Source organism: Mus caroli, unplaced genomic scaffold (genome assembly GCF_978045245.1).
Source record: "Mus caroli unplaced genomic scaffold, Mus_caroli_1 scaffold_7, whole genome shotgun sequence".
NCBI lineage: Eukaryota > Metazoa > Chordata > Mammalia > Rodentia > Muridae > Mus > Mus caroli.
The window spans coordinates 145,643,914-145,663,754 of record NW_028227262.1 but is presented as its reverse complement, the minus strand read 5'-3'; the positions used below and the strand labels follow the sequence as shown (position 1 = coordinate 145,663,754).

The following is a 19,841-nucleotide window of genomic DNA, read 5'->3' as shown; positions in this document are numbered from 1 at the left end:
ATCCAATGACTATTCATTCTTAAACCATTAGCCAGATCAATCCTTTTGCCCTAAGATTGCTCTTATCAGGTATTTGGTTGCAGTATCAAGGAAAGTAACTAAAATAGCCACTAAGTGTGATGTGTGGATATACTCTTCAACTTGGATTTATACTGCACAGCTGAGAGTGTGCACCACAGAAGCTGACAGCTTCTGTGACCTGCCAAAGCAACACAGCATCTGGGAAAGGTCCTGTTTTCGGCCTTCTTCTTCGGCCAGGAGGAGGTCCAAACGCCAGTTCTCATCGTTAAATTAGGAATAAGGAGCAGATCAGTTCTTAAACAAGAAGAATAGCTAGTGGCTATTGGTCTGTTTTATACAGAGGTCTGTGTTTCCTTGAAAGATGTTTATCTTCTCTGTGTCTTCATTCATTATCTCTGTAAGACTCTCAATATCCACATGATTATTACAGTGCATAGATGTCAGCGTGTATTGGCCCAGGGAATAAGACACATCTAGCAAAATATTTGCTGCACACAGACTAACTACTGTGGGATGTAAAACTATGCCAGGAAGTTTGATAAAATGGAGCAGGTCAAGACCCAGAGACTTGGTGGGTACACACCTGAGGTGCCCAGCTCCCTGACAGATTCCTGACTTGGAACCTGTGCCGTGCTTCTCACATAAAAGGAATGTGTCCTATGGTCACATAGGCCCAAAGCAGAGTTCTCCATGCTAATGAGGTACCTAGGGGGCCCAGAGGGCTTAACTAATAAGCTTCCCTTCCCAGACATTCCTCCCTGCAAAAGGTATTTAAGCTCATGCCCACACTGAGAAGTGGGTTATCGTTTTATGCATACATTTTCTGCCACGACAATAAACTGTTTAAAACCACAGGCTGTCTCTTTTCATCAAGAACCCACTGTGGGGAGCCACAAAGAAGGCCTTCACCTACAGAGCCACAACACAGTGTAATTTCCTGTAGAAGTCTTCTCTGTGCTCTTACATCTGCCAAGCTAAGGGCAACTGCCCTATGAAACAAGTGGGAGCTTCCCCTATCCCCAGCTTTGAGTTAGATGCAGCCTGTGGCCCCCGATTCCATTCTCTGCTCTTTTGTGACTCCCAGCATCACCTTGATATCCAAGCATCTGAAAACCCCACACTCCAGCCTTGTTGCAGACCAGGGACCCCGAGCCAGCTCTGGCTTTCACACATCTCAGCCTGTACTTTCCCACCCCTGGAGTGGTGTCTTGGAGCTTCCCTACAGCCCCACACTCACCCTGGGGGTGTCATGGGAAAAGCACAGTGAAACGTGTTCCACCTCACCAAGTGGCTGTCCTTAGCAGTAGAGCAGAAGTGGGACTACAACCTGACAAAGCACCCCCTTGGTTGCATAGATATTTTTTGGAGTTTGAGCTGAGAGTGTGCCTAGGAGCACAGTACATGTATGAGAGATCTACATATTAGCTTTGGTCTTACAGGGTTGAACTGAGACAAAATTCTTGGTGTATTTGTGACTTTTTGTTTTTCAAATGAAAGACATATAACTGGTTTTATTGAATTTCTGTTGAACACTTCACTAACATAATCTGAGATTTGGAGGGAAATTATCCTAATTAAAAGATAATAGATTACTTCAGCAATAGGGAACAAAGGATGGCCCAGCTTGAGCCTCAGGGGTAGAGCTTCTGGGACAATTAGATAGAATGTATTGACTTTCTGTAAGTAGAAAACAGGCATTGATTAGGACCATAAGGGGCTGGCTGGCCAACACTTAAAACCTGAAATCCTCAAACACATTGCTAACTTAAGTAAAAGAAGATATAGCATTAGAAACATTGTCAGATCTAACTTAGCTATAGTTTCAAGGGTGCTTTTCTTCAACACTGCAGGGGATTATTTAGAAATTCTGAAAGTAAATTAATTCCATGTTGCAAACAAACAAAAAAAAGTGTTTAAAGTTCTTGGTTTGGAAATTCTTTCTCCCCTCCTTTGCTATCCAAATACCATATTATAATTTTTTCTTCTTTTTAGGTTTCCAGCCACTTTTTCCATGTTCCATGTCTCTATGACATCAATTTTACCTAAACCCAAGGTAGGAGTAAGACGCCTGGCTTTTTCTTTTAAAATAACAAGCAGTGTTTCTCTGCATGTACCCGATGGCTTTCCAAATGTGATAGTCAATCTCTACCTTTTCTCAGTGACCTCATTTTAAACTCCTAAGTGTTAAGTCATGTGATAAGCACTGAGCCATAATGTAACCTCAGAATGACCAGTGTTTTCCATGTTGTTGTCTAGGAAACGAGTCTGAGATAAAACATTGTGCAGATGTTCTCAGAGCATTTCCAGTGCTTGGGTCTCTGATTGCTAGCTGGGAGGAGACCTCACATCCAGCTACCGCCTCCAACAACACATACCATTTTGTTTCTTCACACTCGGAGCAGCAATGCATAAGTTTGGGACTTAGATAATCTTGATTTGTACCCGACCCAGAATTTAAGCTGTTGTCCCTATTGATAAATGCTGGACCTATGGTAGAACAGGATGGGTATGAAACATCTGTACCAGTGAGTAATGAATGAAGGGAAGCTTCATGCTGATAAATATTTTATCATGTCTTTTCCCAATGCTTTATATTCCCTCAGCATTGTAGTAACCAGCTGTACACAAAGGCCGATTTAGAGTAATTTTACAGTAGAAATTTTACAGTGGAAGTTCTAAGGAGATAGGCAGCTACCGCTACACAAGTTGCTCTCTTGAAGACTTATATTTATGGAGTGTGAAATTATTTGTTTTTGTTTTTGTTTTTGTTTTTTTCAAAAATCTGTCTGTGATTTCTGCTCTCTGGACCATTCAGGGAAAGATGCATCTCTGTGTATCCTTACTAAACAGATCCCCAGGTCTCAGGAGGCAGCAATTTAGGTGCTACATTTTCAAATCACCTTGTTTCCCTTCATGAGCCCAGTGATTCTCATTTAATCCTCAGGGTTTTCATTTCATGTCTTCTGGACCTGAAAAAAATCTTTCTAATAGCGGCCTTTTTGCAATTTATTGATATTTAATTAGTTACCTTTCATTCAGTTTTAATCTTTCTCTCAAATTATATTAAGAACTTGTAATTATAACAATTCTAATGACCTGAGGAGATGTTGGACAGATCAAGTCTGGCTTCAGAAGAATGAAAGCCAATACAGGACAAAATGATTTTATACGTCCCTGTGTTGGATTTCTATGCTATCATCCCCAAATGTATCTAATAATAGACTGACAGTTATGGATGGTTTCATATTATCAAGGGTATGAAGCCTGTGCCACTAGGTTAGATTCAAAGTGGTTACACTAATAAAGATAAGGATCTTGTGATTCATGTAAGCCATCTCTAACCTGTGCTTTTAGATCCTTCTCCCTCCCACAAGACAAACATGGTGGAATGCTGGCAGCTCACGGCTGAAATGAAGAATGCATGGAATGAGCAGAGACAAAAATGAATGAATGAAAGATGACAAATGTATTTCTTTATAAAAATATGACAATATACATCTTTGCCTTTTTAATATGCTCTGTATTTATACACATGTACACAGCAGAAGCGTTTCACACAATTTAGGTATGACATGCAATGTTATGGTAAGTCAGTTTGATTTCATCAGCTCCTACTACATAAGCACAATAACATCTCAAACACTTCAACAATATATTATCACATTTGTACTAGAGCTGCCTGAAATACACTGATTTCAATGTGTGTAAACAAAACATAGGGACATCACCAGGTAACACTGTGATTGGAAAAAAATCCTTCCTTTCAATCCCTCTTTGCATTTTGGTAAAGGAGACTCTCAGTGTTCAAGGTCCACAGTTGCTATTCTCTGGGTACAGCAAGTATGTAACCAGAACAAATCAAGTTACTTTTGTCTTTACACAACTAAATCACCTCTGAAAGGCAGTGACAAAGATTACAAAGGTGAGAGGAGATTTTGAGGGTCTCAACCAATCTCTTCATTTAGCATACAAATTAAGTAATGATGACTGGTTACTGTTGCAGATTTAGAAATCTGTGATGGTATTGGTTTATTATTGGATCTTAGAGGATCTCCTCCTGGGAAGTAAAGAGAGGTATGGAGCTATAGTACTGGGTTTTGATGAGAAACTTTGTTTTTAATTTAAGATGAATTAATATCAGGTTAAATTTGAAGTCCCTACATTGTGTGTGTGTGGTTTTTTTTCCCTCTCTTGTTTTGCTAATAGCAGCAAGCAAGAGGTCAACAAGAAACTGATTTGTAATTAGCCACACAGAATCTTCTTGAAAAACACAGGAATCTTGTTAAGCTTTGAAGCTGGGTGGAAGGCAGTTAATGGACTTGTATGGAGTGTTTTAATTACCAGTCGTAAACAAATCTATCTCTTACTGCTAGATAGCACCCAAGGGCAAGAGGTAATCTGCTTTATAAACCTTGGAGTGATTGTTTTACAAATCCTGTAGTTTAGGAAAGTGGAAAACTCTCTTTAAAGATTGTTACATTTTGGGGGGCAGTTTTGTGATAAATTTGGTGATAGGTTCTTGGTGACCTCCCAATTTATAAATGTCAGTGACCAAAGCACATACAACGTTCAGATCAATTCATTACAGCATTTGGGTCTGCCTGGTGAACTGGATCATGTTATAAAAGACACACCATCTTTCAGAGGTCATGTTATTTGTGCAGTTGACATTGAATGGATGGTAACATGTGTAATATAGGAACTGACTGAAATAAAAACATTAAAAACCAGATCTGTAGTCAAATACAGAAATATTCTAATTCAAAATCCAGTGTCAAATTTAAAAACATTGAGAGTGATATTAATTTCTCAAAGGTACAAATGGCTCAAAATTCACAAGGAGCACCCTGTATCTGAACTAGGTCAATTGAGTGACATCTTTTGAACACCTTGCCTGCTTTCCTACGAACACTGTCATCTCAGTCCAGGATGAATGATGGAGTTCACAAGTTGCAATGGGAGACTCTATTCCTAGACTGACTCCCAAAGCAATAGTACCAAGAATCACTTTCTTCAAATTCACAATGGACAAATTCACTTAATACTTGTTCACAAATGATATGCTCAGCTCCTGGGAGGATGGGAATCACTTGAAACACATGGTCTGTCTTTCCCCAGGAAATGAAGGCTCAGTGGATCACAATGCTTGGGGTGGCTTCACATTCAAGCAGATGCGTCTTGCTGGATGACGTTCATGGGGATCATTTCAGTACTCTCCTCGCCTTCGTTGTTGCTGATTGGAGGATTCCTTGGTTCCTGATGGCAGATGTAAATGGGGAGGCCATCTGGCTCAGCGAAGGCTACAGCCCGAGGAGCACTAACCACGCGGTTGGTGGGGCGGCGGTGCCTTCCCCAGCGTTGGCTCCACTGGATCTTGAACTGCGTCCACTGGCGCTTCAGGGTGACTTGCACCTGCAAGAGCAAAGAGAGCCTGTTTCCATAGACTGTGGGCGATGACCCCAGGAAACCTTATGTACATGACTCTTGGGGCTCATCAGAGGCGAATGGAGGTTACATTGTAGATCTGATCTAAGAACTGAGTTTATACTGAGGCAAAGAAATACACCTTCTAGGAATATCAATATGCTAATCAAGATAGCGAGTTACTTGTTTGGGTAACAAGAGAGAGTAAGTAGAGAGAAACAGTTAAGAAAACTTACCTGCTGCCTTTCATGTTTTAATCAAAGTGATCATGATTTGATCAAAATCTGAGCTTGTGTAACATGAAAATATATTCATAAACCACAGCAGTCATCGCTTCTATGATAATAGGACCTATGCTGTACATTTACCCTGAGCACCTAATGAGGGGTTCCAGATAAAACCTTTCACTAATGCAGTGGAAACATTTTAAGAATGAGACTTTAGTCTCTCTTTGTAGAAAAAAAAAATCAGAATAATTTGATAATTGGATCATGTAAAATACTAGACTTTTCAAACAAGCTATGGATGTATGTGTGTGGGTGGAGCATTTTAGATACTAGTACATTTTAAGGAGAGAGCACCTCTTACAGTGCTAAGAGCCGAGGTTTACCATGCAGCTGGAATTTGCCCTGATAAAAGACATACAGGGGACAAAGGATGGTATAAAGCATTTAGTTACTCCTTACTGAATGATTGTCCCAGGCCATATTATAATCACTTGATTTGAATTAATTTTTTTTTAATCCTCACAACAGCCTTCTTCCAAGGGCACCACTGTTGTGTTCACTTTCAAATGGGAGGGCTTAGGTTACACCATGTGTGCACAGCACGGGAGCTGCAGAATCCAAGTTCCAATTGAAGCCTGGCTTTGTTTGGATTGTAAGAAAAGCCCTTTGATGTCAGGTTTATAATCTAGAGACAATCAGTGTACTTTTGAGAAACTAGCAAAGATGCCAGTTCAGTGTCTTTGGAGATGCAGTGTCTGTAGCTAAAGGGAACCAACGGATAGTTTTCGTGGAATCAGCATCTCTTAGGTACCAAAGTTGTCCTTACAGCTAAAGCTTACTTGGAGTTTTAGAGGCATCCATTGCAGATGGTTAAACATGTAGTGTTAGTTGGCGAGAAGTGCCCCACATGGAAATAAAATCTTGTTTTTGCCTTTCCTGTCCTTTTACAATCCCTACCAGAGAATCCAACCCAACATGAGGCTGAAGGGCTTAAAGTCAATTTTAATTTTTTAAAATTATTATTATAGGAAGTTAGCAACCTTCTCTAATTGCATTTCAAATTTATGAGCCATCGTTTTGTGTGGTGATGATAATCTGCTTCCAATCTGCTTCCATTTATAAAGTGTATGTATAAAAACAGTCCCTTAGCAGCAAACAAAAGATACAGTAATGACAGTCCAATAAGGCTTATCTCTTAGAGAGGTAGGTGGACACAGTACTTGGACTATATGCTGATTTGAGGATAGGAATAAGAGCATTAAGTCTGTGATCTTGAAACAAAAACCAAAAACCAAAAACTGAAACAATCCTGAGACTTCTTTCTATTCTGGGAAGCAGTAGAAATGTCTAGCAAGACCATAGGGTAAAACCAATGCACAGTGTTTCAGATTATATGTTCATTGTTCATTTGAAAAAGTAACAAAAATGTGATTCTTATTAATTTGTTTTTGAATTTGAAAAATGAAAGCTCTGCCTGAGGGTTTGAAGACACAATTGTTCTTGCTGCTTCTATTACATAGGACTCAGCTACGGAAGGCTTAGGTATATTTGTATAAGGTATATGTGGGCCTCAGTTACCATGTCTGAGGAGATCAATATTACACGGAAATCTTCTTGAATAGATTAGGATGTTTTGTTGTGTATCCCTCTTTTCCTGTTAAATTTTTCATAAGCACGTAGTTATGTGCTGATGCATGGAAGTTGGGGTTTCTGTTCAATAGTGGACAGAGTTAAGGCCTGTCCGTCATTCTCTATTCCATCACCACAACCTAGCATACCCTCTGATCTTAGGTTATCCATGAACCCTGTCTATAAGACTTAATTTCTATGACGGCAACCACTGACAACAACATGCTGATAATGAATCAGAGTTAAATTTTCAATTTTTTATCATTGCATTCCTGACCTACTGGCCCCTTGGATCTTTGCCGAAACTCAATATCCAGCCAGGCAAAGCCTTGTGACAGACTTATCTCAGATGTAGCTGAAAGTTGCATCCTACAAGTGTGACAGAAGGGGAATGTATGCAGAACATCCAGCTGAGACCCAGATGCCTGACGTCCGTGGGACTGTGTGATATTACATTTTGGCCCAGCATACCATTTTTGTAATATTAGAAATGTCACATTTACACCGTCCTCTAGCTACACAATCTTAATGAAAACAGAAACATTTCAAACCCGGAAAAAATATAGGCAATAAACTCCAGCTATTTGAACTGTCATGGGTCCCCCTTGGGTTTACTTTGTGTCTGAGACTCCCAATGACATTGTCGTTAAGACACAATAAATATTGTGGCAATTTTACAAATGCATGGGATCCTCTTGTGCCGTTCAAGGCTTGGCCTTTCTGAGCCTGATCTTTGTATTATCCCTGTTTTGATATCTATTGTTTTCGATGAAAAAATTTATTGTATATACCAAAACAAACTCAGAATGCAAAAGTCTACATTCACAGAGCATTTTCACTGGTATGACAATATTTCACACTGGATGATTTAAGCCCCATTCAGTTTTTAGTTTTTACTGTCAAAAAATAAAAGGAGGAGAGGTTATTCGACCAGCTAGTAACAGAAGGAAACCTCGTTTTTATTCCAGACTCCTACTATATCATGTGGCAATCATGAGTCTACAAATACACTTCGTTGAGTGGAGGAATAAACTGTTGGGTCGAAGAATAAGATGTACCAGTGAGGGGCTGGTGAGATGACTCAGTGGGTAAGAGCACCCAACTGCTCTTCTGAAGGTCTGGAGTTCAAATTCCAGCAACCACATGGTGGCTCACAACCATCCGTAATGAGATCTGACTCCCTCTTCTGGAGTGTCTGAAGACAGCTACAATGTACTTATATATAATAAATAAATAAATCTTAAAAAAAAAAAGATGTACCAGTGAAAGCTAGTAAAAGTACTTAACTTGTATTTGGAGATGGGTATCAGTTGATGCAGCAGGTAAGTATTTTAGATACTCAGTGAATATTATTTAAAGAAATAATAGAATAGGTATTAGGTATACATTGCTAATGATTAGAAAATGTTCCTAAATACTAAATGGATAGAATGGGATCATATGACAACAAACTGGGATGTGTCTTGAATAGAAGAGTTTTTCCATAGGAAATAATTTACAACGAGAAGAACATTTGTGTATCCTAACAGTTGAAGAGCTGTTATTCCTTGACATTCTGGAGCTTACTTGGAAGAACCTCTAGGGCTTTAGAAGCTCTATTTTCATGTTGTATAAATTGGTCTCTCAGGCAAAATTTTGTTAGATGGGAGGTGACTCTGGATGAAGCTACCTGGGTAGTCTGGTTGTCTAAGTCTCTGTGTACACTGACCCAGATATTCGGATTCTTATATAAGGCTTTACTCCATGACAGCAGTCTCTGACAGAGACCTGATGACAGTGAATCAAAATTCAAATGTCATTTTAATTTTATCATTGCTTTGCTGACACTATCAGCTAAGAGAACCCCTGGTGTGCTCTTTGGGCTCTATGTGTAATTGCACCGAACATTCATAGGTGAATGCGATTCAGCTTGAGGTAGTAGGATAACCAGCAGTACACCATGACTCACCATCCCCTATGAGAGCATATTGAAATGAGATCTGATGAAATTGCACTGTGGTCCTTTAGAAAACGTAAAGGGCTGGCTTTATATATGTGGGTGATAGTATTATGTGGAGCACATGCTTACCTCATGGTTGCAGAAGCAGTAGATAGTCGCCACAAAGAATCCCTAAAAAGAGAAGGAAATATACGTTAATTAAATTTAAAAAATTAAAAAGCTGTGGTCATCAGAAGAATCTTTTTCAAGTCTGAGGGTGAAGGTGTGGACTATGGATTAGTGAGGAACTGTTCCAACTATGTCTCTCAGAAGTCTGAATTTAGTTGTCTGGGAGGTCTTGCTTAAGCTCATACAATGCCTTGTGCTAAGTTGTAAGTATGATCCCAGTAGCTTAGGTTATTAAAGAAATGCTTGGCCTTTCTTTGTGACTTAATTAACTTTAGCCTGCTCCTCATGTTAGGCCTTGGCAGTTGGAAGAATGCAGTGAATTTGAAGTTTGTAATTGAGAAATAAAAATTCTGGCCTAGACTCCAGTGTTAGACCCTCTCCCTGAGACCCTAGTCATATCCAGACTGAGTCTCAAAATACCTAGTAGTAGCCTTTATTGGAACTTTTAATCTGGGCCAAGTCTTTGGAGTGAATGGAAACAAGGAACCTGCTCTCTTCTCTAGTTTGGCTAACTGTGCAGCCCAGGACTGCTCTGACATCTCATTCTGTATTCTCCTATGTGAGAAATGTAGAAGCCCAGGTATAGTGTTCCTTTATAGGCCTAGAACTCTCATGGATAGATTCATACAATGAATGGTAATAGGGCAGGAAGCATAGACAGCCCTGTGTGACCAAAGTCACACTGGTTTATGAAAGAAATGTTCTGTAGCTACCTGATATGTGTAAAGCTGTATGTGTGGGGCCAGTAAAGGGGCCTGTGTATCAATAAAGTAGAAACAAATGCCTTTAAAAACCCTATTTCCTTCAAAATTTTTGGTTGGGCCTACTCAGTTGAAGGCTATGCATTTTGACTCCTAAGATCATAATCTTACAAGGAATGTTCTGGGTTTTAGTCAGATTGACTTAACAGGAGAATAAGCCAGCAAGTAAACGTGGGGTTAGTTTCCTTACCTGGAAATGAATCAGAGAGTGCATGAGATAATCATAGATCTTCCCAAGCACCTTGTTGGAGGGCCTCCAGGGAAACACAACAAACTGGATCCCCAGCAGGGGCACAAGGACCATGGTGGCCTTCACAGCCTTCAGGTACATGTAGGACTCGGCCTCGTGGGTTTGCCTCATCTTGGTCACAAGCACGCGGACAATGTTGAGCAGAAAGAAGAAGTTGACCTGCAGAGAGTCAGATTGGTGAAGGATCCACTACTGTGGTGTGGACAATACTATATCTACTAGATCGATGACTAGAATTTTTAAAAATAAAAGAAGTTGACATCTGAACCACATCTAATTTTTGGCTCTGATGGTGAGTTTTGAAAATAAAATTTTAAAAGAATTTTATTGTAAGCACATAGAGTGAATTTTTAAAAGCTGGAATAGAAATGGCCATTTTACAAAAAAAATGGAAAGGAAGGAAGGAAGGAAGGAAGGGAGGGAGGAAGAAAGAAAGAAAGAAAGAAAGAAAGAAAGAAAGAAAGACAGAGAGAAAGAAAGAAGAAAAAAGAAAGAAGAAAGAAAGAAAGAAAGAAAGAAAGAAAGAAAGAAAGAAAGAAAGAAAGAAAGAAAGAAAGAAAGAAGGAAAGAAAGGAAGGAAGGAAGGAAGAAAGAGAGAGACTTTTGATAGTCATTGAATCCTTCAAACTTGGGTCCCTGACTGAAAAGAAAGGAAGATAAGCACCAGCAGAATTCATTGCTCTGTGCTTCCTGACTGTGGATACCACCATGTGAACAGCCACCTCATCTTCTGGCATGCAGACTCTGTCAGGACGGTCTGTTTCCCTTCAAACCAGGAGCCAAATACACTCCTACCTAAGTTGTTTTTGTCTCAGCAAACAAGAAAAGTATGTAACCCAATGGGAGTGACCAAAACCCAGCCTGGATGGTGATCTAATTTCTTTGGTTACCAAGAGATGCCTCCTCAGTGCAATAGCAGATTGTGGTCATCCAGATTTGAGACTGTTTTTACTTTTATTACTATGAGAAAGGAAAACACCGCCTTTGAGATTAAAGTGCTATACTGCCCTCATCCTGTGTATGCAAATGAGATTCTCCACATATAAAGCAAAAGAAATTTTTTGAGGAACATAGTGGGTTCCTTTATGATAAAAATCCCATTAAATTTACTTGATCTTGTAGTTGCAGTGCATGTGCCACATATAAATGTATTCACAAATTTGGGCAATGACACTTAGAGCAATATACTTAAAAATCAGTTCTCACCACCAGAGCCACCATGACGGGTCCGTGGATGATGTAAAGCAAGTGGGTTTCTGCACTCAGCCAGCAGCTGAAGAAAAGCAAGGGTTCATATTAGTACAAATGTGCTCTTTCTTCGGAGTATCCTATTAAAAACCAACCTGATACTTACTTGTCGTTGTAGTAGAGGGCACGAGTGATGGCGTGGATAATGGTTGGCACTATCGGGAACCCTAAAATTGGGAAAAGCACAAATCAAACTTGGCCCCCATGTCATAAGCTTAACTAAGATTGCATAGATAATGGGGGTAGTTTTGCAAAGATGGTTGCAAATTGAGGGTACCTATCAAGACATTCCTTTGATGTCTGTAGACAAGTGATCTTTGGCCATGCCAGAAAGAATTGCTCCTGGCTCGAGCATCATCAGCATGTGGACTTTGGCTAAGAGCATCCAGACAATTAAAAGCCTTTCACCAATTCCTAGCTGCAGCGGGTACACAGTAACTTGCACTGCGAGTCTTACTAAAGTTGTTTTCTGAATATGCTTTTGCTGATACTCTGAACTGGGACAAGAAAGTCTTTCATTGTTGTGGATTAGGCTCTCACATGGTGAGATTCTGGGCCAGGCTTAAGGGATGTCACCTGGGATGCTGAGTGCTATGAAAGCCTTCCTTGATGTTCATATGAATTCTTTTGGGTCTTATTTTATTTCCTGTTTGCTTCATGGATTCTGTTTCCTTTTAAAAGAATAGTCTAGAGAAGCCAGTATACTCCTCCCACTATATAGTTCTGACTGTGGCTTTTAGAGGAAGTGTACTGTCCTGTTCCTTTTCAAAATCTAAGTGCTACTAGCAAACATAAACAGCACTCCCTTTGAGTTTATCTTAAGAAAAATACAGATGATATCCATTCAGCCTGCCAGATTATATATTTCTAAAATATTTTTTCTCTCTACAAATGTATTCTAAACTTGTAATTTTCCTTTAAAAAGATTGCCTTTTTATTTATTCAGATGTACCTAGTACATGATAATGCAGCTTGATTTGATTGAAGCATCTGTAGAAAGAGGTTTGCTGTTCCAGACAGGTTAAGAAATGTGTCTCAGGAAAGAACTAAACGGTACTCTGCAAAGTTTTATAAATGAGATGGAAGGAAGAGAGGAAGAGAGGAAGAGAGGAAGAGAGGAAGAGAGAGAGGAAGAAAGCCTAAAACTATTAGGTTTTCACATAAAATCATGTGGGTTTCTAAATGCATAAATGAAATAATTCAATAATACCACTGATTATATGTTGGGCTTGAAATAATTTTAACCTGGACTATTTACACAACATACGATGGATGTGCTGTTCATAGCAGGTCTAACAGACTGTTTCCTCATTTGAATTCAAAGACCTAAAGTTATTGTCTAGATTTTTTCTGAAATACTCATTTTAGGATTAGACAGGAAAAAATGCATTTGGGAATCAGAGTCTACTACTCCACTTCACTGAAAGACAAGCATATTTCCTAGCCAATAGGTATACTCTACATCTAACTGCTAGGTCTTGACACATTCCTATAGCTACTGTAGCTTTTTTTTTTTTTTTTCTTTTTTTTTTCAGTTTTGGTTTTTCTCTCTGTTCCGGTTCTTCTAATCCCCAGGACTTGTAACAACCTGACCTTTCTACTAAAGGCATTGAAAATAAGAGCAATACTTAGGCATCTCATAAATCATGGAATTCCATTCCGGTTTGGATCCTGGATTTGGAAACGTGTTTTTAAACCCAGATGCTCTTCATGTTCCCCAAAGACTAATGAGTGCCCAGAAATTAGCTTTGGGGCCATGCTTTCTGCATCCTAACTTTGAGGAGTGTTTCAAATATCAGCTGTGCATTATTTTATTGATAATGTAAAGTCTAGAATCCACATTACCATTTTATATTTTCAACATGAAACCATGTATTGACAACAGAAAGTTTTTCTGTCCTATTACATCTTTTAACATCTCTTTGAAACATTTTTCTTGAAAAGTTCTTTGAGGATACCTTTACTTGTGTTCCTCCCACACAAAGACAATGTTATTTCAAGGCTATTACTTTAAAACCTGCTACTACAATGGTCTCAATTGTTTCAGGGCAGTTGTATTTGGCATTCTGAGTTTGTTTGTTTTTTAATGGTAAGGAGTGTGGTGCGTTTTAGTATTCTCCCTCTCTCCCTCCCTCCCTCCCTCCCTCCCTCCCACCCTTCCCTCTTTTCTTCTGGGTGTGTGCGTGCAATCATGTGTTTGAGTGTGTGTGTAGGTAGAAGTGAACAGACCTTGGCATGCTCTAATAGTGAACTGCTGAATTCGGGTTACTTTCTGTCTTTCCAAATACCTAATTTAAGGAGGAAATACTGCCTTTTTTTTTTTTTAACCTGTGGCTAGACCATTGAACTGGAGAGCTATTGCCTAAGCCAGCACCAATTAGCAGTGTTCCATCCTGTGGTTGCTGTGAGTGTAATTACTTTTTTGTTTCTACTTGGATTTTGCTAATGAAGTTTTAAATATTTTCTGATCAAGGAAAGTTAAGGTATTTTATAAATATGTCATTAGCATTCCTTCCTCTTTTATACAGTAAACAATTTATTTTGCCCTTAGTATTGTTTATGTGCTAAATACAGATACTTATTGATCTGTATACAAAGGTGCCAACAAGCTTTATAATTAAGTTACAATGAACCAGTCTGGGAAGAAAAGTATAAATGTTCCTTCCAATATATCCTTGTCACAGTTGAATGTCATAGGTGAGAATAAATTTGTAGCTAGATTTTGTTCTCCTGGAATATTTTCTGAGTTTTACAGATAGACATTTTTGAAACTCGTACAAAGAAAATTCCATCAATTGTATTTCAAATGAAATAAGTAAACTAGACTTGAAAGAAATATGTGAGGGAAGTTCTTCAAGTTACTAGAATTCTGAATGTGTCTTTTTAAATCAAGACTGGAAGAAGGGTATAAATATGCAAAGATGCAAATATGAAAAGGTGGGTCCCTAGCTCCTCAGAATCTAGTTGTTTGAAATACATACCCCAGCCAAGAAGGTAGTACCAGCGCAGGCGTTGCTGGTCGGTAAACACAGCCATGACAATCAGAGTGTGAAGATAGATCCCTTCGCAGAGCATCCAGAAGTAGTTGCAAGACATCATGTACTGATGGAAAAAGTGCAGAACCTTGCAACTTATCTGTTAGAAAGAAATAAAGATGCTGAATGGAAGGCATTGTTGAAGATGTGGCTGGAGAAAGAGTGCATTGATGAGCCAACGTGTCTGCATTGAACTCTCAAGAATCACCCTGAGTATTTGTCAACATGTGCCCTCTACATTTACAAATTAAAGGGACAGTGTGAGAGTCACAAGTATTTTATGTAAATAGCTGAATAGGCTACTGAAATTGGAGGCCACAAAATAATTTCTCCATTAAATTCTGGAGACTAACCTAGACTAGAGCAGTTCTTTTTCCTATGAGGTGTCTGAGACTAACGTTTTTTTAAAGAATATCCAAGGGTTTGTCATTTCTTTAATCTTCCCTCCTCCTGTGGTTCATGAGGCAAATCACCCTAGACATTAAGAGTTGCTTCTGAAGCTAATTGGGTTCTTAGTAATGCCTTCTTAGCCATAAAAGAAGAGACCACCATGGGGGAAAGTTCTCTTGTATGGACCAGGAACCTATTCTGATCCCAGCTTCTCTTTTATATGTAGCCTTGTTTTCTACATTAGGAACCAAGGGTATGCCAAAGCCTCTGCAAACATGAGGACTGTGTCCTCAGTGACTGCTCAGAGAACAGTTATGAATGAGTTAATTATGTATCTCGTAGTCACCTAATGGGAAAACTACCAACTATATAACAGAATTTCCTGCTAGTTCCTAGTTCTAGAACAGTCATTCTCATCCTGGCATCCCTGACACTTTTGGCTAGATAACTGGTTGCTGTTGCCCTGAGCTAGTTAACAGTTAATTGTTTCTGACCTCATTGATACTGAATTCATGGCCCACAGCACAATAGCCACTACTTGAAAGAAGTGTATTTGTCTTTTACTTTCTTTGTAAGCATATCAAGACTTTCTTGTTTTGCCTTAAAGCAAATTTATCAAGGGATAATTAAAAGCAATGGCCATACATTCCTTAATGGCTCTATTCTTGCAGAGTTCAATGCTTATGATCAAGCGAGCAGCCTTCCGGTGGCAAGACACACATGTAAACAAATGTAATCATGCACAATGACTTCTAGAAATATGTATGTATATATATTAAAGTTAATCTGACTATTAAACTATTTTAACAATTGTTTCCTCAGATACATAGCAAAGTCTGGCATTTAGGAGAATCAATGAAGTTAACTAGAGTGGCTTGTTTTAAGAACACTAAATTTTCTACTTAATTTGGGGACAACCATCAAGGAGTGGAGTTTTAGTCTGAACACATTAGTGGGTGCTGTAAAATGCTCTGCTCACACTTTGACTTTTGTTCTTTTGATGGGATGGAGCGGGGTGTGGCAAGGCAGATTATTTTATAATAAGGGAGGTGGCTGACTATAAATTTACTTCTCAAATCCTTACAAAAATATTGAAGCAAAATGGAGCAAATACAAAGAATCTCTCTCCTGTTTCTTTGGTTATTGAGGGACAAAAGGAGTTCCTAAGGAAGTGTGGCTAACCTTTAAGAGTACATGGCTTAGTATAATTGTTTTCTTAAGTCAGAATTAGTTTGAAATGGCTAGTGTGCTAACTCCTAAATGTTTTCCCCTGAACTAAAGCTTCCAATTCTGAGTTATGCCAAGTTTTGTTTTAAAACAGAAATAAACGTTGTTGCTTATTTGAGTGATCTCCAGTGATTCAGCACACTTACTTACAGTTCCTTGGAAATTCTGTTTTCTCACCAGTTCACTTTAATACAATACAAAAAAAAAAAAAAAAAAAACCAAACAAACAAACAAAAAAAAAACAACCAAAAAAAAAAAAAAACCACCCAGGAGTGGGAAGTTGTGTTTATTTGATCAAGGGAGGATGAATCAATAATTCAGTTTCTAAATATTTAACTTGACGTGTGGAAAGACATTTTTGAAAGATTCCACGCAGCAAAGATATGTGGTCTATGTTGATTCAATGTTTAGGCTAATTTTAAAATTAAATTAAATTTAACATCTAGGTTCCATGTTGAGTGAACCTACAGTTGCCATTAATATATAACTATTTCATCACATATGTTGGACTCCTCCACTACTATCCTAAGGACTTGCATCCAATAATATTCAGAGAGAGGTGTGTAACAGATTCTTATACAATTTAAATGAATATGGCTCTATATATGACTCATAATATTGCTCAATTGAGTGTTTCAACTCTTAATTAATATTATTATTTAGTACATAAACCAGAATTGCTTATTCAAGAGTGGATACAGTCTTCCTGGCCTTTTATTTTAATTAAATATTACTGAAATTCTTGAGAATATTTGTAGACATCAGGATATATCTTAGGGGGTCAGGCTGCTGACATCCATAGAAAATGTATAATGTTGAGCTAAACTCTCCTAAACTGAATTTTTATGTCATTTGCATTGTGGGTCTTTGTCATGTCCCCCTTAGTGTCCAGAAAGGGTACCTTTTGATGATGGCTCTCTCTAGACAAAATACTCAAAAAATCTTGTTACTTGTCTCCTGGGTTCCCATTGGAAGAGTTGTTTTACTTTGCCCAGCATTTTAAAAAAATGGTATGTGTAGGTTCCATTGGACACACACAGAAACTCTTTAGTAATCAATACTTAACCCAATTTTCTAGTTCCTGTCACTAAGTAACAGTGTATTGATGTTTCACTATTCGTTATTTATCCTTCATAATGCTTGAAACATTGTTGTCCCTTTAAGCTTCATTTTGTCTCTGGCAGTTCTTTGTTGTATCTTCTTGGTATTTATAATATCTGTATTTTAAATTTTTATGTATTTGGCTTACATGGTCTTGGGACTATTCATACCTCCCTGATATTTTATGTATCTTCTTCAGATTGGACAGTTACTCTTGGTTAACCATTGATTTTGCTGAATCTTTCCTTGTGGCCTCCAATCTGCAAATAAGCTAATCTAATTTAACTTATTTACATTTCAGGACTTTTGGTTCTAGAATTTCCATCTAGTTCATTTTTAGTAATTTCAACTTTTTGGTTAAGATTTTTATCTTTCTATTCACTCACAACTTTTAGCATAGTTATAGTGACTACTCCATAGTTTGATCATTTTAACATCTGGGTAACTAAGAGTTGATCTTAATTCTATTTTCTTTCTTGTATAGCCTAGGCAGGTCTACCACTCATGGTAATTTTTCTGCCTAGTCTCCTGAATGTTAGGGTTACAGGAATGAGCCTCCAAATATGTCTGTATTTTCTCTTGACAATGGGCCATAGTTTCTAATTTTTTAAAAAAATATCTCATATTTTTGAACAATTTCTAGATACCATAATTATTGGGAAGTTGTAGAGTCTAGATTCTGTTGTATTCCTTTGAATTTTTCTTATTTTGTTTGTTTGAATAGGTACTTTACATGGCTAAATCCGAGTTCCCAGTTGAACTGTTGATACCTTAAATCTCAGCACCTTAAATTAAATCTTATTTAGATTTAATTATACTCTTAGTTTCCTTTGAACATATATGATCAGATGGCATCAAACATATATATATATATATGTGTGTGTGTGTATGTATATACATATACATACATGTTTATGTATATGTATGTATGTGTGTATATATATATATATATATATATATATATATATATATGCATATACACGGAGCTTCAGCTCCTCAACTTTCAGAGAAGAATACCCTTTCATTTTAGGGCACTAAAATTGCCCTATTCTAATAATATGCAATAGAGGAGCAACTTAGTCGTCACCATTTTCTCTTAAATCAGTCATATAATATGTAATATTATGTGAGGATTATCATGGCTGGGTAAGCATGAACCAAATTTTAAAGGAACATTTTTTTCCCCACAAAACTGGTTTTGCCATTTAAGTAAAATGAAGAGTAGTAGGCCCGGGTTGACTACCCATTACAGGACAATTTCATAGCAGCATTCCTCTTTATTGCCCCAGCAAGTAGGTTTATTTTCAGTTCATATTTTCATAGGAAACTGAAATAGGTAAGTCTTGTCTGGTTTAATCCACTGTGAACTTTTCATTCCAGCCTTTCCCTCAGTCACTACTTCCATGGTCTCTCTTGTACCAGCAGCCCTTCACTGGGCAGGAGCAGCCATTTGCACCCTGGACTTTACAACCCACAGTGTCTGGATTCTGAGCACACTTTCAAGTTGATTGTTCTGTAGTCTCCCAGAATGGCACTGCAGTATAGTCTGGTGGCTCAACTGTCATGGACATGTGAGCGTCATGCCATTCTTGAGTTTGGGACTCTTTGTCTTACTGAGCTAAGAGGCTATAAGAATTGTCTCAGCCTTTGAGGTGCAAAGTGCCAAGGTTCCCAGTGAAAACCAATCTCCCTGTATTGTCCCTTTTAGAGCCAGATAGAAAGTTCAGATAGACATCACGTTCTAGAAAAATGACAAGTATCCCGGCAGCTTTGTTTAGATGCAACAAGAACAGTGCTTTTAAAGCTGCCTTATGGAGATCACTGAGTGAACAGATAGAACAAGAAAAGTGAAAATTTGGATATTATGGAAATGAAATGCTTAAATGAAAATGGGCAATTTTCATATCACTCAGTAAACTGAGGATCTATTCAGCCCTTATTTATGGCATGAGTTATTTTGAACTTAACTTGAAAAAATAGAAGAAAGTGAAGGAATAAGATTCTCATCTTGGGTAATAGAGGTAAGATTAAGCCTACCAAAAAAAAAAAAAAAAAACCCTTTGGAGGAGCAGAGAGCCACAGAGATTCACCACTGTTGAGAGGGCTGTTCTGTGCCCTTTTTTACCCTCACAACTAAATGAAAGCTCTTACAAGAGTAGCAAAGCCACATTGGTACATATGAGATGAGGTGGCCTCTGTTATCAAGAACTGATTTTTTTCTTTTTAGTATATTCCCCAATTATTGGGCAGAAAAGTTTTGTGACTCTTGGATATTTAGTGAATTGAAGTAGAAAAACATATCACTTCTCACCTTTAGTATACTTAGGAGAGAAAAATATCACTGAAAATTAAGTATTGTGTTTTTGTTTAAAGGAGACAGAGTCCATATGACATTTAGAAATGGAAAGTGTACTAGTGAAC

The 19,841-nt window shown here is 38.1% G+C and overlaps 1 protein-coding gene across 1 annotated transcript in view; it reads right to left on the bottom strand.

The window, feature by feature from the left end:
* Positions 1–3,531: 3,531 nt before the first annotated feature.
* Positions 3,532–19,841, bottom strand: part of Calcr (calcitonin receptor) — a 75,172-nt gene continuing 58,862 nt past the window's right edge. The window contains exons 10-15 of the mRNA XM_021165087.3: positions 14,649–14,802; positions 11,774–11,834; positions 11,626–11,692; positions 10,360–10,578; positions 9,370–9,411; positions 3,532–5,433 (exon numbers count right to left, since the gene is read on the bottom strand). Of these exons, the coding sequence (XP_021020746.1) occupies positions 5,185–5,433; positions 9,370–9,411; positions 10,360–10,578; positions 11,626–11,692; positions 11,774–11,834; positions 14,649–14,802 (792 nt within the window). The 3' untranslated portion in view covers positions 3,532–5,184. The remainder of the gene's footprint in view (positions 5,434–9,369; positions 9,412–10,359; positions 10,579–11,625; positions 11,693–11,773; positions 11,835–14,648; positions 14,803–19,841) is intronic.